The sequence below is a fragment of the Aethina tumida genome, chromosome 7 (assembly GCF_024364675.1).
Source record: "Aethina tumida isolate Nest 87 chromosome 7, icAetTumi1.1, whole genome shotgun sequence".
In the NCBI taxonomy this organism is placed as follows: domain Eukaryota; kingdom Metazoa; phylum Arthropoda; class Insecta; order Coleoptera; family Nitidulidae; genus Aethina; species Aethina tumida.
The window spans coordinates 8983031-9000885 of record NC_065441.1 but is presented as its reverse complement, the minus strand read 5'-3'; the positions used below and the strand labels follow the sequence as shown (position 1 = coordinate 9000885).

General features: G+C 31.2%; 3 protein-coding genes across 4 annotated transcripts; 1 reads left to right on the top strand and 2 right to left on the bottom strand.

Moving 5' to 3' along the window:
- Nucleotides 1-1499: 1499 nt before the first annotated feature.
- LOC109597686 (putative neutral sphingomyelinase) lies at nucleotides 1500-4477 on the bottom strand. Its single transcript, XM_020013434.2, has 5 exons — nucleotides 4215-4477; nucleotides 3989-4162; nucleotides 2904-3087; nucleotides 2694-2851; nucleotides 1500-2641 (listed from the first exon to the last, which is right to left on the bottom strand). Exons 1-5 carry the CDS (start codon nucleotides 4244-4246, stop codon nucleotides 1981-1983), a joined length of 1209 nt encoding a protein of 402 aa, XP_019868993.1. The 5' UTR covers nucleotides 4247-4477; the 3' UTR covers nucleotides 1500-1980.
- Nucleotides 4478-4694: 217 nt separating this feature from the next.
- Nucleotides 4695-5861, bottom strand: LOC109597659 (serine hydrolase-like protein). Its single transcript, XM_049969647.1, has 2 exons — nucleotides 5715-5861; nucleotides 4695-5641 (listed from the first exon to the last, which is right to left on the bottom strand). Exons 1-2 carry the CDS (start codon nucleotides 5761-5763, stop codon nucleotides 4794-4796), a joined length of 897 nt encoding a protein of 298 aa, XP_049825604.1. The 5' UTR covers nucleotides 5764-5861; the 3' UTR covers nucleotides 4695-4793.
- A 6082-nt stretch (nucleotides 5862-11943) lies between these two features.
- On the top strand, nucleotides 11944-16184 carry LOC109597660 (uncharacterized). 2 transcript variants are annotated; one of them, XM_049969649.1, is made up of 4 exons: nucleotides 11944-12020; nucleotides 12145-15257; nucleotides 15404-15527; nucleotides 16058-16132. In XM_049969649.1, the coding sequence occupies exons 1-4, from the start codon at nucleotides 11967-11969 to the stop codon at nucleotides 16085-16087; spliced, it is 3321 nt and encodes a 1106-aa protein (XP_049825606.1). In that variant the 5' UTR covers nucleotides 11944-11966; the 3' UTR covers nucleotides 16088-16132. The 2 variants fall into 2 exon arrangements, with proteins under 2 accessions (XP_049825606.1, XP_049825608.1); XM_049969651.1 differs by lacking the exon at nucleotides 15404-15527 and having other exon boundaries at nucleotides 16058-16184.
- Nucleotides 16185-17855: the final 1671 nt, after the last annotated feature.

Genomic DNA, 17855 nt, shown 5'->3' with positions numbered 1-17855 from the left:
CGAAACATGGAAAAACTTAGATGACCTCGCACTTGAAAATGAACAACTTAAAAAACAACTTGCTGCAATTAAACGGGTTTTTAGTGAAAATGACGCTTTACAAAATTTGGCAGGGTTTGTTTGTTACAAGCTAAAAGATTCCACCTTACAAAGTCCAAGTCAATCATGGTCATGGATTGATCACCTCACTGAGGGTGGTTTATCAAAACCATCGTTAAGTTTTATGTCTCAAGTTGAAGAATTAAACAAAGTGTTTCTCGAAGTTAATGGTGAACTCATAGTAACCGAAAAACAGAATTTTATCCATGATCTTTTAATGAAAAGTAGTAAAATTGATTGTCCCATACAAGCAAAACAGCTTTTTTTTAGAACTAGAATGTTCTTCAGAATTAAGGAACTCAACAGGGCTTTAAGAGACAAATCAATCGGCAAAAGAAAATGGAAAAAAATTGTTTCGTAGATTCAAGTGTTAGGTTTTTATGTTTTTTGTTCTATGTTTACCTGTCAAAATGTATTAATAAAAATTTATATTTAAAACCATGGTTGGTTATCCTTATAAACTTTAATATTGTAATAAACTTTTAAGTAAAAATTTTTTTACGGCAACAGTAATGCATCTTATAGCACAGTTACGCTAAATTTTTTTATCTTTAATTTATAAAATATGGCATAACAAGCATTTTTTATATTAGATTTTTTTGTAAACTATGAAAATAAACACATTTCTGAGAATATTCGTATAAAATTCATATCTCCGTAATGCAAGTTACTCTACGCGTGACGTCATGCGCGCGGCCGACCTAAAATTGAACACGGGAGTATCCGGCACTGACTAAAACCATTCTACATTTTGATGAAATATTTAAAAATATACTGTATCAAAAGTCAGTTTCTTTTTAAAAAATGAATATTAAAATCTTTTTACATCTTATATCTCTTCAATTGCTCCATTGCTTATAAATATTTTATTCAAAAATAGGACATTAATGTATATAAAAAAATTTAAATTTATCAGAAAAATTCAAAATGGGAAAATTAAACATACATTTTATTCTAACTAACAAATATAAATTAATGAATAATTTTTTTTATCAATGAATTTTGAAACAGACATTTTAAAAGTTAAAAAAATTAATCAAATATCAAAATTAAATAATCATAATAAAATATAATTGATTTTATAAACATAAAATAAAAAATAATTTAATATAGTGATAAGATTTTAAACACATTAGGTTATTAAAATGTGTTGAAATATTTATCAAAAAAAGTAAATTTTCCCGATTGAAATTTCATAAAATGTTGCAAATTGTCCGACGATTATTAATTACTAATTGATTAAAGGTATGTTAGTTAAAAATTAAAAGATGAAGTAAAAGTGAATATAATAAAAATAAAAGTATAAATCTCTTTGTTTTATCTGTTGATTAAATTTCACAACATACATAATTATATATGTATCACAAATATGTAATTTATAGTATAAATTAAACACAAAATTAAAATATTATTTTATTTCTCATATCACAGAAGTACAAGATACAACTTGAGCAATGTTGCTTTTCATGACATGATTAAACACATAAATAAAATCTCAAATATTTCATGCAAAATGATGCACATATCTTACATAAACTTGAATACAATATAAAATTAAATGCATTGGCTTAGGGCTAATAGCTCATTGTACTTCACAGTAAGTACACTTATTTATTTATGAGGAAATATGCCTTATAGTTTAATGTTCTTAGTAACATAAATGTGAATATATAATATGATTCCTAAATGCAAGTTAAAAATAATGATTATAATTACAAGGAACAAAAATCAAAAATAAAATAATGCCTGACAGATCATATTAAAGGTCCCAAGGTTGTAATAATATTTGGCAAAGATTTGTTATAAATTACTGAGCTGTGGTTAAAAATTATTGATATTGAGGACAAAGGTTTAGTTACAGATATGTATTTCTGAATATCATCACAAATCCTTATGAACCTTTCTATGCGTGGCCAAAGAAATATCCATGCCAGCAATTGTGGCCATAATAGCATGTTTCTCTATGTAATTCCATAATGTGCCCATCAAGAAACAATAAAAAATAACAATTGTAATTAAACTCTTAAATATGGAATACAGAACGTGATAACCGTAAGGTATGTCGGCCACAAGAGCCATGGCCAAAATGACCAAAAATACGAATACCATAATCAAATAGACCCATTGGTGATTTCGCAAAACCTTCAAAAAATCAGTACACAAATCCATACTCTCTTCAAGTACAGCAGCCTTAATTGTATTAACTTTAGAACCACAATCGTTTCCTGCAGCTTCGCCTTCATCCATCGTATCGTTGCGTTTCACATTGAAAGTAACGCATACGGCTTCGTGATCAGAATAGCTATATTGTGTGTTTGGTACGAATTTCGGTAACGGCAATTGATACTTGTCCACTTTTGCACAAGCGTTTTTCCCAGTGTGGTACATTATGTAGTCTATTCTGATTCCCGGTATGTTTTTGCTAATTCGACTCTTTGACGTGTACGAGTTATCCAACGCCTCGTTTGTTGCCACCATCGAATCAGGGACGGGGCCGGCCTCTCCAAACGAATCCGTCAGTCCCCCTACCGATGTTATAATTCTAGAACCAGATAAAGCGTTTAAAAAATAATCTTATGAAACGTTCAAATTACCTGTAGGCCAAGTCATTAGGTTCTGTATTCAAATCGCCAGCTAATATAACCAAGTCGGCGTGAGCTGAAGTCTGTTTGATAAATTGAGCGGTGTTGAAAGCTTGCAAGATCCTGTGCACTAAATATTCGTCCGATGCTCTGTTATATTCAGCGTGTAACTGTAACAAATCATTTTAATTAAATATTAAACCTTGAGATTAGGTGATTTACATGGGCCGAATAAACGTTGACTATAAAATTTTCGATCCTCAATTGGCATAATCCAACGCCCTTTCCACCAAACCAATCGCCGTGGTGGATTTTGTGGATGTAGCCGTTTATGGCCCATTTGTGGAAGAATACCTCTTCTATGGGATACTTGCTCAGAATACAGACGCCTGAACCTGTTACACCACTGAAGTATGCAAAAAATAATGTAATAAAACCTAATAAGATTTAATAAGTATAACTATTTACAAATAATTGAAGAATTTATAAAGGTAGTAAGGTATACAGTTTCATAAGACATTTTGTATAATCATTCTCCATATTTTTATATTATGTAAATTTACACCAATTTAAAGAAAGAAAAATTTAATCATAAAAATAATAATAAAATGGTAGATGATACTTCATTAGATTTATCAATATGCAATCATTTTTAGCGAAATTTAGTCCATCGATTTTTTGACTATTATTTATTGAAATCGAATTATAACAAAAAAGTTAAGAGTTTCCATATTTAAAAAGCCAAACTGTATATAATATAATTATATAAGAGATAATTTACTAAGTTTTTAATTATTTTAACTTAATATTTAAATCTAATCAGTTTTATGATTATATTATTACCAAATCAGAATTTTACTTCAACACATAACTGTGAAAGTAATTTGAAACAGGATGAACTAATATCAAAATTTATCTTTCTACACTATTTATAGTGTTTCAACTTCAAATTATAATATTTGTTTACTTCTGATAAAATGTATGTTTAAATATATATTAGTCTATGCATATTAGTTTAAACCATGGTTTAAATATTAACATTCAAATATTACTTATCATATTTTTAGAATCAAATCAGTAACAAAGGAAATCATTTTGTTAGAATTATCAATAAGTCCTTACAAAATTCTATATTTGACTGTTATAAATATTTTATACTAATTACTTTAAAGAGAATCCAATAAGACCATTACCCACTTTATATTTAGATCTATTGATATTGTGAAGGTTATTAGGTATTAATATCCATCAAAATCAATACACAAAATTGTTCTAATATTTTTAAACAAGTTAATATAACCACTTGCCTGTAAAAGTAATGTGCATAGGGTAAAACACCTGATGACTTGTCTTTAATTAAATTATAATCACAAGTCAGCCAAACCTCCTGTAAACACACAATATCATATTTTCCGGTGGCCAGTTCTTCGGCAATGGCCCTTATTCTTTCTTCTCTGTCCTTCGACACATACTTTATACCCCTAAAGAATTTCTATGTATAACAAGCATTAAACAATGACCAAATGTACTCACCAACAATTGAGCGTAAACACTTTCAGTTGCATTGTAATTGTCAGTCAACAAACATTAATTACTAAAATTACTTTTTAGGGTTATATTTATGTATGACAGCTGGTCAAACAATAGATGATCACAGCAACCGGACTCAAAAATTTGCCACCTCTTATTCAAAGTATGAATATTACAGGTTTCTATTTAATTGTTTTTCCTTTAAACGTATTACAGGTTTCTTTTCAATTGTTCTATTTAAAATTTGTTTGGGATAAAACGCAAATATAATGTTTAGATATATACAAAACATATATATATATATATATATATATATTATAAATATAAATTAAGAAATTTTTATATATTTTTTGAGACAGAAAAGTTAATAGATTTCGCTGTACTTTACATAATATTAACCACGAAAAATGTTTTAAAATTTTTATTCAAAATTTTTTTCTACATAAGAATATGTACTTATCTCCGCCAATAAAATGTAAGAAAACAAATGTGTATAAAATTTATTAAAAATACCACAGAAAAATATAGGACAAGTAACAATAAAATAAAGGTTTAAAATTATAAACAAAAACAAAATACTCTTTACAATTTGTTCATTTTAAATTGTAAAAATGCCCGTATATGCGGTGCGACACGTTCCGGATTAGTATTATGTACGTCATGATCGCCATTCACAAGCACAATCTTGATTGTCTTCGATTTTTTCAATGCAGCCAAAACCTTCTTCAAAATTACCTGTTGTATTGCTGAATCTCGTGCTAATACCATTAAAATAGGACAACTCACTGGGTTAAATTTCAGAGTTTCTAATTTGTATCTGATATCATTCAAGGGCAATGTAAAGTTCTTCAGCCTTTGGTCAAAAGTAAATACATATTTCCCATTGTCTAGTTTCTTTATACTCCTTTCTAACAAAGCCTCAGCAGCTTCTTTAGTGACTTCCCCATAAGACCGCTTATATTGTAATCTATCCAGTGCTTCTTCATATGTGTATTCAGGTTGTTTATTCTTTTTTAATTTTGCATCCATCACTAAGTAAGACTCATACACTTCTCTGATGTAGGATTTAAAACTTTTGGCTGGCAAAGGGAACATCATAATTGTGTCCAGCATGATAAGCTTCTCAACTAACTCAGGATAAACCTGTGCAAAGAAAAATGCCAATTGTCCTCCATAACTGTGTCCAATTATCAAATACTTTTCTTTCTTAAAATATTTTGCCACAAGCATATACACAATGATGTTGTCAATGTTGTACAGGGGCAGGTTTTCAGGAAAATGTGATGACCTACCATGGCCAGGCAGGTCAACACAAATGTAATAATAGTGAGAATCAAGAAGTGGTATGAGCCTATTGAATGAACCTGCGTTGTCTAATATTCCATGGAAACATAAAATGTGTGGGTCATTTTCATTTCCCCAAGTTTTTACTAAAATCAAATAAATAAGGTTAGGTTTACTGTTTACACTTGTTAGTTCAAATTTTTAAGGTTGTTCACCTACCAGCAACATGTCCCCATGGCACTGGGATATTAAATTCCTTAATTTGCATTTTTAATTTTTCTAAATTAAGTACACAGATGTGTGCGAAGAAAATCACTAAGTAACATAAGACTAATATAAACAGTAATATAACTGTAATTATCTCATGTGGACTTTGGCGCAAGTCTATGTGACAAAGATCAAAAATTTCAAGTATATTTTTTGTTTACTGCATAAATTAAGTATCAATGCTGATGTTTGTTGCAATCATTTGATAATGTAATTTTTACAAAACGATAATATTTTTATTTTGGTTACACCGGTAAAACAAGTATAAATAACACATCACATCTGTGACATAGAAAAAACCCACTTTTAATTTAATATTAATAATTTTATATATTACATGTTGATATACAACTCAGAATTTAATATGATATTGTACTGTACCAATTTTTTAATAGTTACCTTAAATAATTATAATTTATGAGGATTATTTATATTTATAATTTGATTTTAAATATTGGATTAATTTAATTATCAATACAATACAAATCGTTGAGAAAATCTGAAAATAATATGGACACAAATACAATCATATAATAAGAGTTTATAAATGTAATTACTAAAAGATAAAAATCAAAAAAGACACAAATTAAACTAAATATCTTAAAATTAATCGATATCATAATACCTCTTATTAAAAAATAACTGAACAACTTTTGTATATACAGTTACGTTCAACAGGGATACTCCTTTTAAGACACACATCATGACCATGTTGGACTGACTATGCCTAAATACTCTACACTAAGGGGTGATACCCCGTTCAAATCACGATAACGTTCTCACTTTGGACAGAACTAACATACACAAACTATATGTCAATACTAAGCAAGCAAAAATAAACTTCAATTCACAAAATCAAGTTTTGATTGGTTCATGGAATATAGTAAGTTTTCGAAGGACCTTTTTTTGGTTTATCTAGAATCAACGTCATTATTCAAACATTTTCAGCTTCGTCCATTAATAAATTTCTGGATTAATGCTTAATAAAGAAATATTGTATTCAAAATAAATATGTCACTCTTATTTATGTTATTAATATTGACTGCAAACAACGACGGTTCTAATATTGAACCCTGCGGTACGTAAATACTAATGTACTTCCCATCCAAGATTTCTCCATTAAAGCATGTTCTTTACGACCTATCTACAAGATAAGAACTGAGTAGATCAATGCGTCCCATCACACTACAAAACATTTTTTTAAGAATACATAAATCAATTAAAAGTCTTGCTTAAGTCGCAATTACAATGTAATAAAAAAATCACAAATAAAAATAAAGTAAAATTATTTCACTTAATTAATTATTTTGTTGTCATTTACATTAACGGAGAAAATTATTGTTTTCTGTTTAACTTTATAATTATGTACACTTGGTTTTGTGTATTCTACAACTTTCCCATTTTTGTTAATTTGATCCTAAGGTAATTCGGTAATAATATAATTTGGTCATAAGGTTATACGGTAATGAAGTCATAAGATCATATGGTCATAAAGTAATCGGTCATAAGGTCAGGTTATAAGATAATTTGGTCACAGAATCATAAGGTTATTTGTGCATAAAGTAATTCGGTCATTAGGTAATTTGATCATTTTTGATATAAAATTGCTTAATTTGTGTAACTTTTAATAAACCACATTAAATTGTTTTTCTTAGAATTTTAGAAAGAAGTGTGTGATATTAAATAATAAAATAATGTAAAATAAATAAAAATTGCAGAAACTATCGACAAACATATATTAACAAATATTAAAACATTTCGTATTCACATAAATATTCTGTGCAATTCAATATTATATAATTTGTACTTAACAGTATTTCAATATATATGGTATTTCAGGACTTTATTCCAGGTATCGTTAATACTATATGTACAAATATGTCCAATTAGGTATTGCACTGGAAGGACAAATATAATTGTTGTAAATTCATGTGGCTTTAATTCTACTTCATGAAACTATGTAGTCACTGAACACAATACGAGCAGGAAATGTTTCAAACAAGGTATAATAGACTAAAATTGGAACTCACGAATAGAAACATCCGCGAAATGCAGGGTAGATGTTTTATTTTATAAGCAATAGAAACCAACGTATGTGGTAAATTAATTTTGAAATATTAATTTCGAAACTTCTCTTAAATAATTTTAGTTTATAGTCAAACATTGTACATTTTAGTGTAAGCGCGTGTAGTATTAAATTTCTAAAATATTTTAATGGTTAAATAATTAATTACAAATAATGTAGTTTAAACTAACTGGACATTTAAATTAGGGAAAATAAAACATCTAGATTTATATAAAATATCCAACTAGTAAATTTAGGCTTACAGATGTTAATAATTGTTTATAAATGAATAATATAAGAATAAAATAATCTGTAACTTAAATATCATATTAATTAATACATATATTTTCTAGTTTTGGTAATAAAAATATTTCTTAATCGATTTCATTTCATTTCCTTTGAATTGTAGTTATACCATACTACTAGAGCGGCTAAATTGACCAAAACAACCATCGATGCGTACTAACACATTTTCCACGCACATAATTCGATAAAATTAATAGCATTTCCCGCCTAAAACGGTAATTCGTGACCCGGAAAGCCCACAAGTGTACCGACACGACATTACGGGGTCAATTTAAATCGTTGAAATTTAAAATGCCTAATCCAATCACCCTTAAGCACATTATCAACATCATCCTCATCTGTTGTGTCAGTGACCAATCGGCATATTGATTATCCACCACTCTAACCGGCGTACGCGCCCCCGAGCGGGAAAACTCTTAGGCTGGCGCAAAAGGAAAACACACATTGACGGTGGAAACGCGAAATAGTAATGTGAGTGTGACATAGTGTGGTGGACCGCGTGAAAAATCGTAAGTTTGCACGCCACTCATACATACAGCACGTATTTTATTTTGTATTTCGCGTCCATACCGTCATATCATCGGCATAGACGGGATGAAACAGAACTGGGTTAAACGAGAGCCGCTTTAATTTATTAAAAGCGGATACTATTTCGCAAAATCCATACCGTAAAAACATCACCTAAAATTTTATACGTATTAGTTAGAAGGGATCGAGGCCCATTATCATTATCTATTAAGTTCTGGCGTGTGAAATCTTGCTTGTAATTGAGAAGTTGAGTCTCTAGAGCACTTCATAGAACAATTGAATTCATAACCTTAAAAGGTATTTAGGGCATATAATTCTGGAGTCAATAAATTCCTCTATTCGACATCGAACGATCATTTTTTTATGCGTTATTGTCAGGAGGACAAGAATACAGTATGTAACTGGGTAATGAAAATGGGTTGAAGGCTAAGCCGGCAACAAAAATTGGGGTTGATTAAAAGTTTAGGCTCGGTTCGGTCGAATAAGTGGTATTTTTGAAGTCTGTCAAGAAAATTATTTGGTAAGAAATTATTTATACCATTTAATTAACCTTAAAGGTCACAAAATACATCAAGCATAAAGAATATAAAACGCGAGAAGAAAAATTACTGCAAGGATTAAAATGAAATACAAAGATTACATTAATATTGTATAAATATTGTAACTATTATAAAATAATTCGGTTGGATTTAAAAGTATTATTAGAGTTAATTCTAGATTTGTTGTTATATTTCTATACATTCAATACATTCTTTATATCATTTAGTCAATAACAAAATACTCATTTTATAAGACATGGGCTATTAAATTGCTATTATATAATAATAATTTTAATTGAAAACCTGTTCATCCATCAAATATATATATTCTATTTATGTTAATATTGTATATAAGAAATATATGATTTATATTGTATATTTCAATTACTCTTAATGTAACAGAAAATCGAACATAAACAATATAAAACAATAGAAGTAAAATTACAGTAAAGATTAAGATGAAATATGAAACTAAAGTAGTGTAACATTCTATTATAAAATAATTACCTAAATTTTAAAAATATTAATTAATAATTCTTGATTTATTGTTATATTCAAATAACTTGACTAGTTGTCAATTCTTTATGCATATTCTTTTTAAATGAGTGAATTTACTGATTACTGATTTATTACTTTACTATATATTTTCATTTATAAAAATTTTATTTATTTAAAAATATTAAAATTTGCTATAGGCGCATTCGCCATAATTTAAGATTTTCATTATGTATTTATTATACATTGTTAAAAAAATTAAATTATTATTTTTATATGTTTCAATTATCTTTAATGGCATAAAATATAAAATAAATGTAAAACACAAAAATTAAAATTATTGTAATTATCAAAATTAAGGTAATATTTTAATGATTACAATGATTATATGTATATAAAATAAAATATATTTATAATAAGATGCATATAAAACACAAGATTATTACAATGCTCAAATATTTAATATAATATAATAATCAGGTAGATTTTATATTTACTAATTATGGGTATATTATTATATTAAAAGCAATTTATATAACTTGATTCATAAAACTAGTCTTTTTTCTAATTAAAGTTAAGAAAGAAATTAAATATACCTTTTAATTATCGAAGCCCCGAACATAACGAATGTAAAATGAGAGAAGTAAAATAACTGCAATGATCAAGACGAAATACAAAACTTTCTCCTATGTAACATTATAACTATTGTAAAATAATTATGTAAATTTTAAAAACACGATTTAGTGATTCCGAATTTATATTTATAATAGTTTGTACGATTTTACTTCTATAATAAAGCAGTCTTTAATAATAAAATAAATCGTTTATGAGTAATTTGAATACTAATAATATTTTTAAATAGACTTAAAATCCGAACATCTGTCAAATTATAAGATATACTTTATTTTATGTGGTTGTTGTGGTAAAATAAATCTTATATTAATATATAAAAGTAAAAACATATTAAATTATCTTAAAATATGATATGATGATTTTGTAAATTTCATATTCATACGTTTATATTTACAAATAGTCTAGAAGATTGAACACATTATTAATGGTAATCATTGTATTAGTACTAATAATAATGCAAATTTTTTGAATAAAAATTAGTATTATTAGTTACTTTTAAAATATTAAAAATTATTAAAACAATATTATTTAATTTATTATTAAAGAATACATTATTATTGTTAGTCAAAATGTAAAAAGTGTAATATATTCTTAAAATATTGATTTTTAATATAAAAATAATTTATTCGTTTTATAGTTTATGAAGTTCTGCCTAAATATTTGTAGATTTTGCTGTATACGACAAGCATAAGTTTGCATAATTTTATTATGTAGTAAGTCAAATATTTATTAATGCACCAAATTAATAAATTAAACAGACAATGTCAATAAATGAGACGTATTTAAGGTAGAAGATTTAATTAGATTGCTAAGAGTATTCATAATAAATTACCTATATTTTAAATCTTTTTAATGTACATACATTAATTTAAAAAGTATCCGTAATAAAAAACTTTTAATGTAGTGCTGTATAAAAAATTAACGAGATTATATTTTGAATCATATTGCAACATCTTTCACCTTTGCAAGATAAATTATACCTGCAAAACAAATAATTGAGTTTGAGCAAAAACGGTCTCCAATCAGAAGTCATATAACAAACTTTTATGCAGCTGTATCGAAAAATGTCAACAGTTAAATAAGTTACTTCAGAAGAAATTGCGAGATGCGAACTAAATTCGATCAAAGGTGAAATGTCATTTCTTACAATTTAAATCTCGTACGGATTCTCTAATTGAACGATGCAATGCTGAAGTACATTCAATAAAATGCTTCGTGCATTCAAAGGAATAATGCGACAAAGACTACACATGTATATGTAATAATATTGATTAAATAAAAGATATCTCTCGCGAAGCCATTAACATTATACTAAAATAGGACTTTAAACTTCGGTATTGATTTTTTACAATTCCACGGGTGTGTTTATTACTTCTAAATTTAACAGACGTCGCATTTATATCATATTCGTGTCATCTTTTGAAATATTGATACAATAGTTCATTATGATATTTTGTAGTTCAGTTGTCTGTAAAAGTATTTGTAGATAATAAAATGAACTTCCCTTTGAATGTGACAAATCTTCGTAGGTAACTCTGTCTCTAATTTTAACGTACCTTTTATTGCTTGCCCAGTACCAGATCCAGCATGGCGTCTGCAGACAAATCCACTGGAGCCATAAAAAAACGCCAGAAACGCATGGGTCCTGCCCCAATTGCTTCCTTCGAAGACCTTTCTGATGACAAGAATAGAGTACGTATCTTTTATTAGCACACCAAAACAGTTAAACCACCTACTTGTATTTTCTATCAGTTCACAACCCACTTCAATTCACTCCTTCCTTTCAATCGGTTGTATCAACTGGACAAATTTACAGATCGACACAACACCCGAGGAACAAAACCTAGCAGGATCCGTGGTGAGGTTGCCCGGCATTCGCGAAGATTTGACGCCCCACTCCCCAAGACTGGTCGAAAGTCCTGTCAAACAGTTCGTCTATCCGGGCATTAGTCTGGTGGGTACTCAAATGCAGCAACCGAGTCCCGGTACGTTGAGACGTCAGCTCAAGTCCCCAAACACTCCTAGGATCGATATATCGAGGGCGAGCAGCTCCTCGCACCATGGCAGCAGGGATAGCACACCAGATAGGGAAGTGTTCGAAGGCCACGATCCGCACAGCGCCAAACTGGGACTGGGGTTCAGGGAGGATGGAGCGTTAGACTTGAGATCGTCCACAGAAGAGTTGCCGTATCACGAGAAAAAAAAGAGCAAGGGACATTCGAGGTCGCCCAGTTTGCAGGACGAGTTCCACCGGAAAGACTCTCAGAACTCGGATCTGCTCGAGGTGGCGGGTAGAACAAGTCGCGTTTCCAGTATCGGAAGTCAGGGTTCGGCCAACAGTAGAATATCAAATTTAAGTGCTCTGTCGTACGCCTCGAGATGTTCTTCGCCGCATAAAATGGTTTTGGAGACGTCGTTTTGCGGGAACAAGACGCCGGATTTGGTTAAGCCACCGGAAAATTTGAGTGGAATCAAAGTGGACACTGAAGCGTTGGAGAAAGTGATTTTATCCCGAAAACATGATCCAATGAAGGCAATTTTGGCCGAAGGAATAGCAGTTGATAAGTCACCGAAGCAAGCTCCTGTTAAACCTGTTAGGAAAGATATGGAAACACAGCCACAGTCACAGCAAGTTGACATAAAGATTACGATAGATCCTGTCCAACGAAATGGTTTAAGCAGAAGCACGCCGTTGATGAGCAGGCACATTTCTGCCAGCGGAGTTGAATATTTTTACATACCTTTAACCGGTAAGTTACCGGAAGATGTGCCAGGATGCCAAGTTTCATATCCTAAATACAATAAGAAGACTTTGAGGGAATGTAAATCAGCAAGTCCTGTTGACAGAAGAAGATTACCAGGGGTTACGTCCCCATCCCCCAATAAACGAAAAAAAGGTGCAAAAGTGGAGGTGAAAAAAGTAACTAAAAAGCCCCAGCCTCAATCAGTATTGGATTTGAAACCCAAGGAGCCACAAATAATCAGAATTAAGCTGAAACCGGATCACGAATACGGCGACGAACCAGTCTGCTCTCCTATAAATGAGATCCATAAGCCGGACACATTAGACTTGAAGACGGTCCAGTACGATTCGGAGATCACTGGAGACTCGTCGTCAACTCAAGACCAGCTGCAAAGCTCGAAAAGCTCACCAAGTGTAAGTCCCAAATTATCTAGAAGTAATATTATAAGCGTCACACCGTCGCCAACTGTATCGCGTCGTAGCTCATTTGCGTCACTTTTCAGAAGTCGCGAGTCGACTCCAGATTCTCCTGGAGGTCGACGCTTGAGTGCTTTGTCTGGATTTATCAGAGACGCAGGCGATCAAATAAAAGAGGTAAGCAAACACCTGAAAAACCGGCCAAGGTCCAACAGTAAGGACACCACTCAATCGTTGTCTGCAGCTCCGTCCTCTTCCGAAAGTATAGACTGCAAGTCCAAACAGAAATCGCTGCTGTCTCTGTTCAAGTTCGGTAGAAACTCGGAGACGCCAACCAAATCCGAACCGGATCCAGATCCAATCGATGGAATCGGCAAGGTGGAGTTCAAGTTTAACGACAACGACCAGTCTGATCGTGAACACAAAAGGTTTCCGGCAACGCCACTAGCGGGACGAATAATACACATACCACTACATTCACCTACATACTACACTGAAAGAACAATCATACATGACTGGAGTCAAGAGTCACAAGATACAGTTATAGAAGCCAACCCTAAGGATGGAGACATAATCGAGGATAAACAAAAAGATGAAGAGATTAGGGAGGTTAAACACATTGACAAGAAAATTAGCAAAGAGAGCAGTACCAGCAGCGAAAACCTAGTTTTTTCTACACAGTTAGGGAATAATGAGATTTTTACTACGAAACTACCAAAACAAGACAAAAACGAACAAAATCACACATCCTGCGTAGATATTATAGTACACGAAGCTAGTAGCCCAATAAAGTGCGATGACAATGGTAACCAACCAGAAAAAACTCTGGAACCGGAATCTGAACCAATACAAGAACCGATCATTAATGAACAAGACTCTGATTTAAAAAAAGACGACTCAAATCTCAGTCTTACTAAAGCAGGAAGTAGTTTGAGTTCATTGGTTACGATCGCGGACGGCAATTCCTCCGACTCTGAACGAGATTCAGAAGCCGACGGCTTGAAAAACAACAGAAGGTCTCAAGTATTAAAACTCAAATTATCGGAACAGGAGATTAAAGGTCTGGTTCAAGATTCTTTTGAGGAAGAACTGCCTTACGTTCCTACAACTCTGCCACTTGAACGTTCATCCTGTGTTCCCATAGTGCCGAGTAGCCAAAGGTCAGCCATTGACATCAAAACTTGCCCCATTGAACGACCTCGATCCACAACGCCGTTGAATCCGTCGTGCTTAGACGAATACTGTGAGGAAATTTTCGGCAACGCAGAAAACATCACCCATCGGATAGAAAAGATAAAGATCTCACTACCTAGAACCGACTCGATGGAGAAAGGCAAAGCCAAACCGACCAGAATTAACTGGCAGGAATTCGCCGAGACAGCCATCGCCACCAGAACCACACCAACGGCATCAGAGGAGCCCCCACCTCCTCTACCTCCGCGCGGCGTGCAACGCGAATGGATCGACTTCGAACAGATTCCGGAGAAGCGGCGTCATCCCAAGAGGATACAGACAATACCCGGCAGGGATAAAGAGAAGCTGAGCAAGAAGTTCTCCCAGGAGGGTGTGCTGTATAATTACGTGAATCCCGACGAGTGTGTCTGCGAGTGCCACGACCACATAGTGCCCAAACCGAAACCCAAGCTGAAGGAGCCTCCACCCCAACCGATGGATGTGGAAGAGGAAGACGAGCTGGTGCCACTGTTGGAAGACGAAGCCGTCGCCGATCATCCCGTACCTGTTCCTACTCAACATTTTGGGAATATTAGGTGAGAAATAATGACGATAATATTTATTAAAAGCCGGAAAAAAATTTCACACTGCTTAATTAAAAAAAATGAAAAAATTAATGGGTTCAGGGACGAGTAATGGACAAAAATTGTATTTTGATGAAAATTTGTTTTACACGTTTCAGTGAATCACCATTAGACATCTTTTCCTCGAAGGAGCAAAAAATAGAATCGTCAATAAGTAGTTCTAAAGCAATTCCATTTGGTAGTGATTTAGGGATCAGCAATAGATCGAGTGTAGTATCTGAGGTAAATAATAATGTACCGTAGTATCCAGTTATTTTATACATTGTTCTATTCATGGAAATTGTAAAATTGTCACTTCATTTTAATAAGCACTGTGTAAATTATATTGAATAAATACACATTTGTATTTTAAAGTAAATGGAATTGTGCAGAATACAAAGAGTGTTAGTATTATATTATACACATAGTTTTACTTTTTTTGTTTTTAATACTTCATATTCCATACCAAATCGAATAGTTTAAAAGCATTCGTTTACTTTGCACTGGAACGTCCCATTTGGTTTTAATTGAGTTTATTTATATTATTTTATATATATATATATATATATATATATATATATATATATATATATATATATATATATATATTATATTATTAGTATATAAAATATTTATTTAGTCTGATTTGTCATTAAGTACTACTTGCATAATATATTTATTTTTTTTTATTTTATTTATATATTCGTGTAAACACTAATTTACTGTAGATAAAAATTATAATATATCAATGACATCAATTATTTTTATTTCAGGAGGACCACAACTCAAACGACGAATCTTAATCATGGAAAAAACTAACGCTTTCGTCGTTATCTTATGGTTAGGGATGTCTTTCATTTGTCTGTGTGTACCTTAGAGACATAATTGAACAATTTCAAAACATATATTGGTTGGTGTGAACCCCCTCCTGTATCGCAACATCAAATCCCAAATAGTTTAAGTCTTGTTTATGCATAATGAATGTATGAATAAGGGATTAAGTAATCAAAAACGTGAAGATTACTAGGTTAATAGAGGACGATTTCGCTGTTTTTATTTCACAATTGTTTTCATTTTGCAGCTAATCTAACATTTAGACCATATTTTGGAACGTCCTTGTGCCTTTATTAAACTGTGCTTTCTGATAAATTTTGACCTGTTTGGTCTTACAACCTGAATGAAATAAACACAGCTAGTTCGTCATATGTAATGAGTATTTATCCCTTATCAAAGGTGGTGTGACTGCAGTATTTAATTTTTGTTATACGAGGTATTTTCCTGTAAGCCTTATATTACACTAATAATGGTCCATAGTTCACAAAAATAGTGGTTGTTACAAGGTAACGGTGACACACTTTGGGAACGATGATGACTGGATAACTTTCCTAATATGGTTTCCCGGAATTTCTAAAAGTTTCAAACACTGAAATGGACGATAGAATCACTCTTCTAACGGGTCCATGTGATAAGATCACCTCGAAGATTAGAAGTCTAGCATTCAGAAAATTATTAGTAGTTGCTTAGAAAATGCAGTTGTCATGATAACTTTTAGATTGTTCCGTGAACAATTTATTGACTCTTCGGACTGGACTAACCAATGATTTCCTCCTAATCATAAGTTTCGCAATCATTTCGATTCATTATCTAGTTTCGTTGCACAACTCACATGAGAATTATCGACTGAGACAACGTTATTAAACCAAGTATTTATATAAAAAATAATTAAACTTTTTTTCAAAACAATTAGGAGAGAATGCCGTTCAATGTTATCGATAAATAAACATCACTGAACTCGTTTAAAGATTGGATGTTGCTCGTAAATTGATAGGCGGCATCTCGTTTTTATTGCCAACGCATAATCGTTGATATCTTGAGTATCTGCATACTTATCGTGTCTCCGATTTTTTATATTTATTTAAAAACGACTTTTTGTAAGGAATTGTTATTTGTAAGGGGTCATTTTGAACATCTTCCGTAGCGAGTAGAGGGCTTTTTTGTTCGTTGATGTGGTAGTAAATTGAAAATCCGTCCCTTTTTAGATTAGAGAGTAACGACAATCTCAATGAAGACGGCATCGATATTTTTCTTAAACCCGAAAATCTGTACAATAATTGGGAAATTACTGCAAGGATATCTCTTTGTGCATATGGATATAAACTCGTCTAAAAGCCACAGATTTTCTAAAGCACAACTTTAATTTTTGGAATATATTTTATCGAATGTTTATTTTTTATATAGTGCCAACTGAACCAATCGCAGTATTTAATGTGTAGTCGTAAAACTCGATATTATTTGATTTGTGTGTGTAAAATTTATCGAATTTAACTACCTTAAAGCATACCTAAGCAATATTTAAATATGTACAATCATTGTATATTGTAGATGAAACTGTATAAATAATTGATTTGCGTTTTAGATTTAGTAATAGTGATAAAATGGCCCGGGAAATGTTCAGAATGTCTTCTTGTTCTCTATCTGTATATAGTTTAATCTAAAATATTCATTCATGTTAAAATATGTAATATTTTCATGATTTTATTAAATATTGTTGCTATTACCAAAGTTTTATTG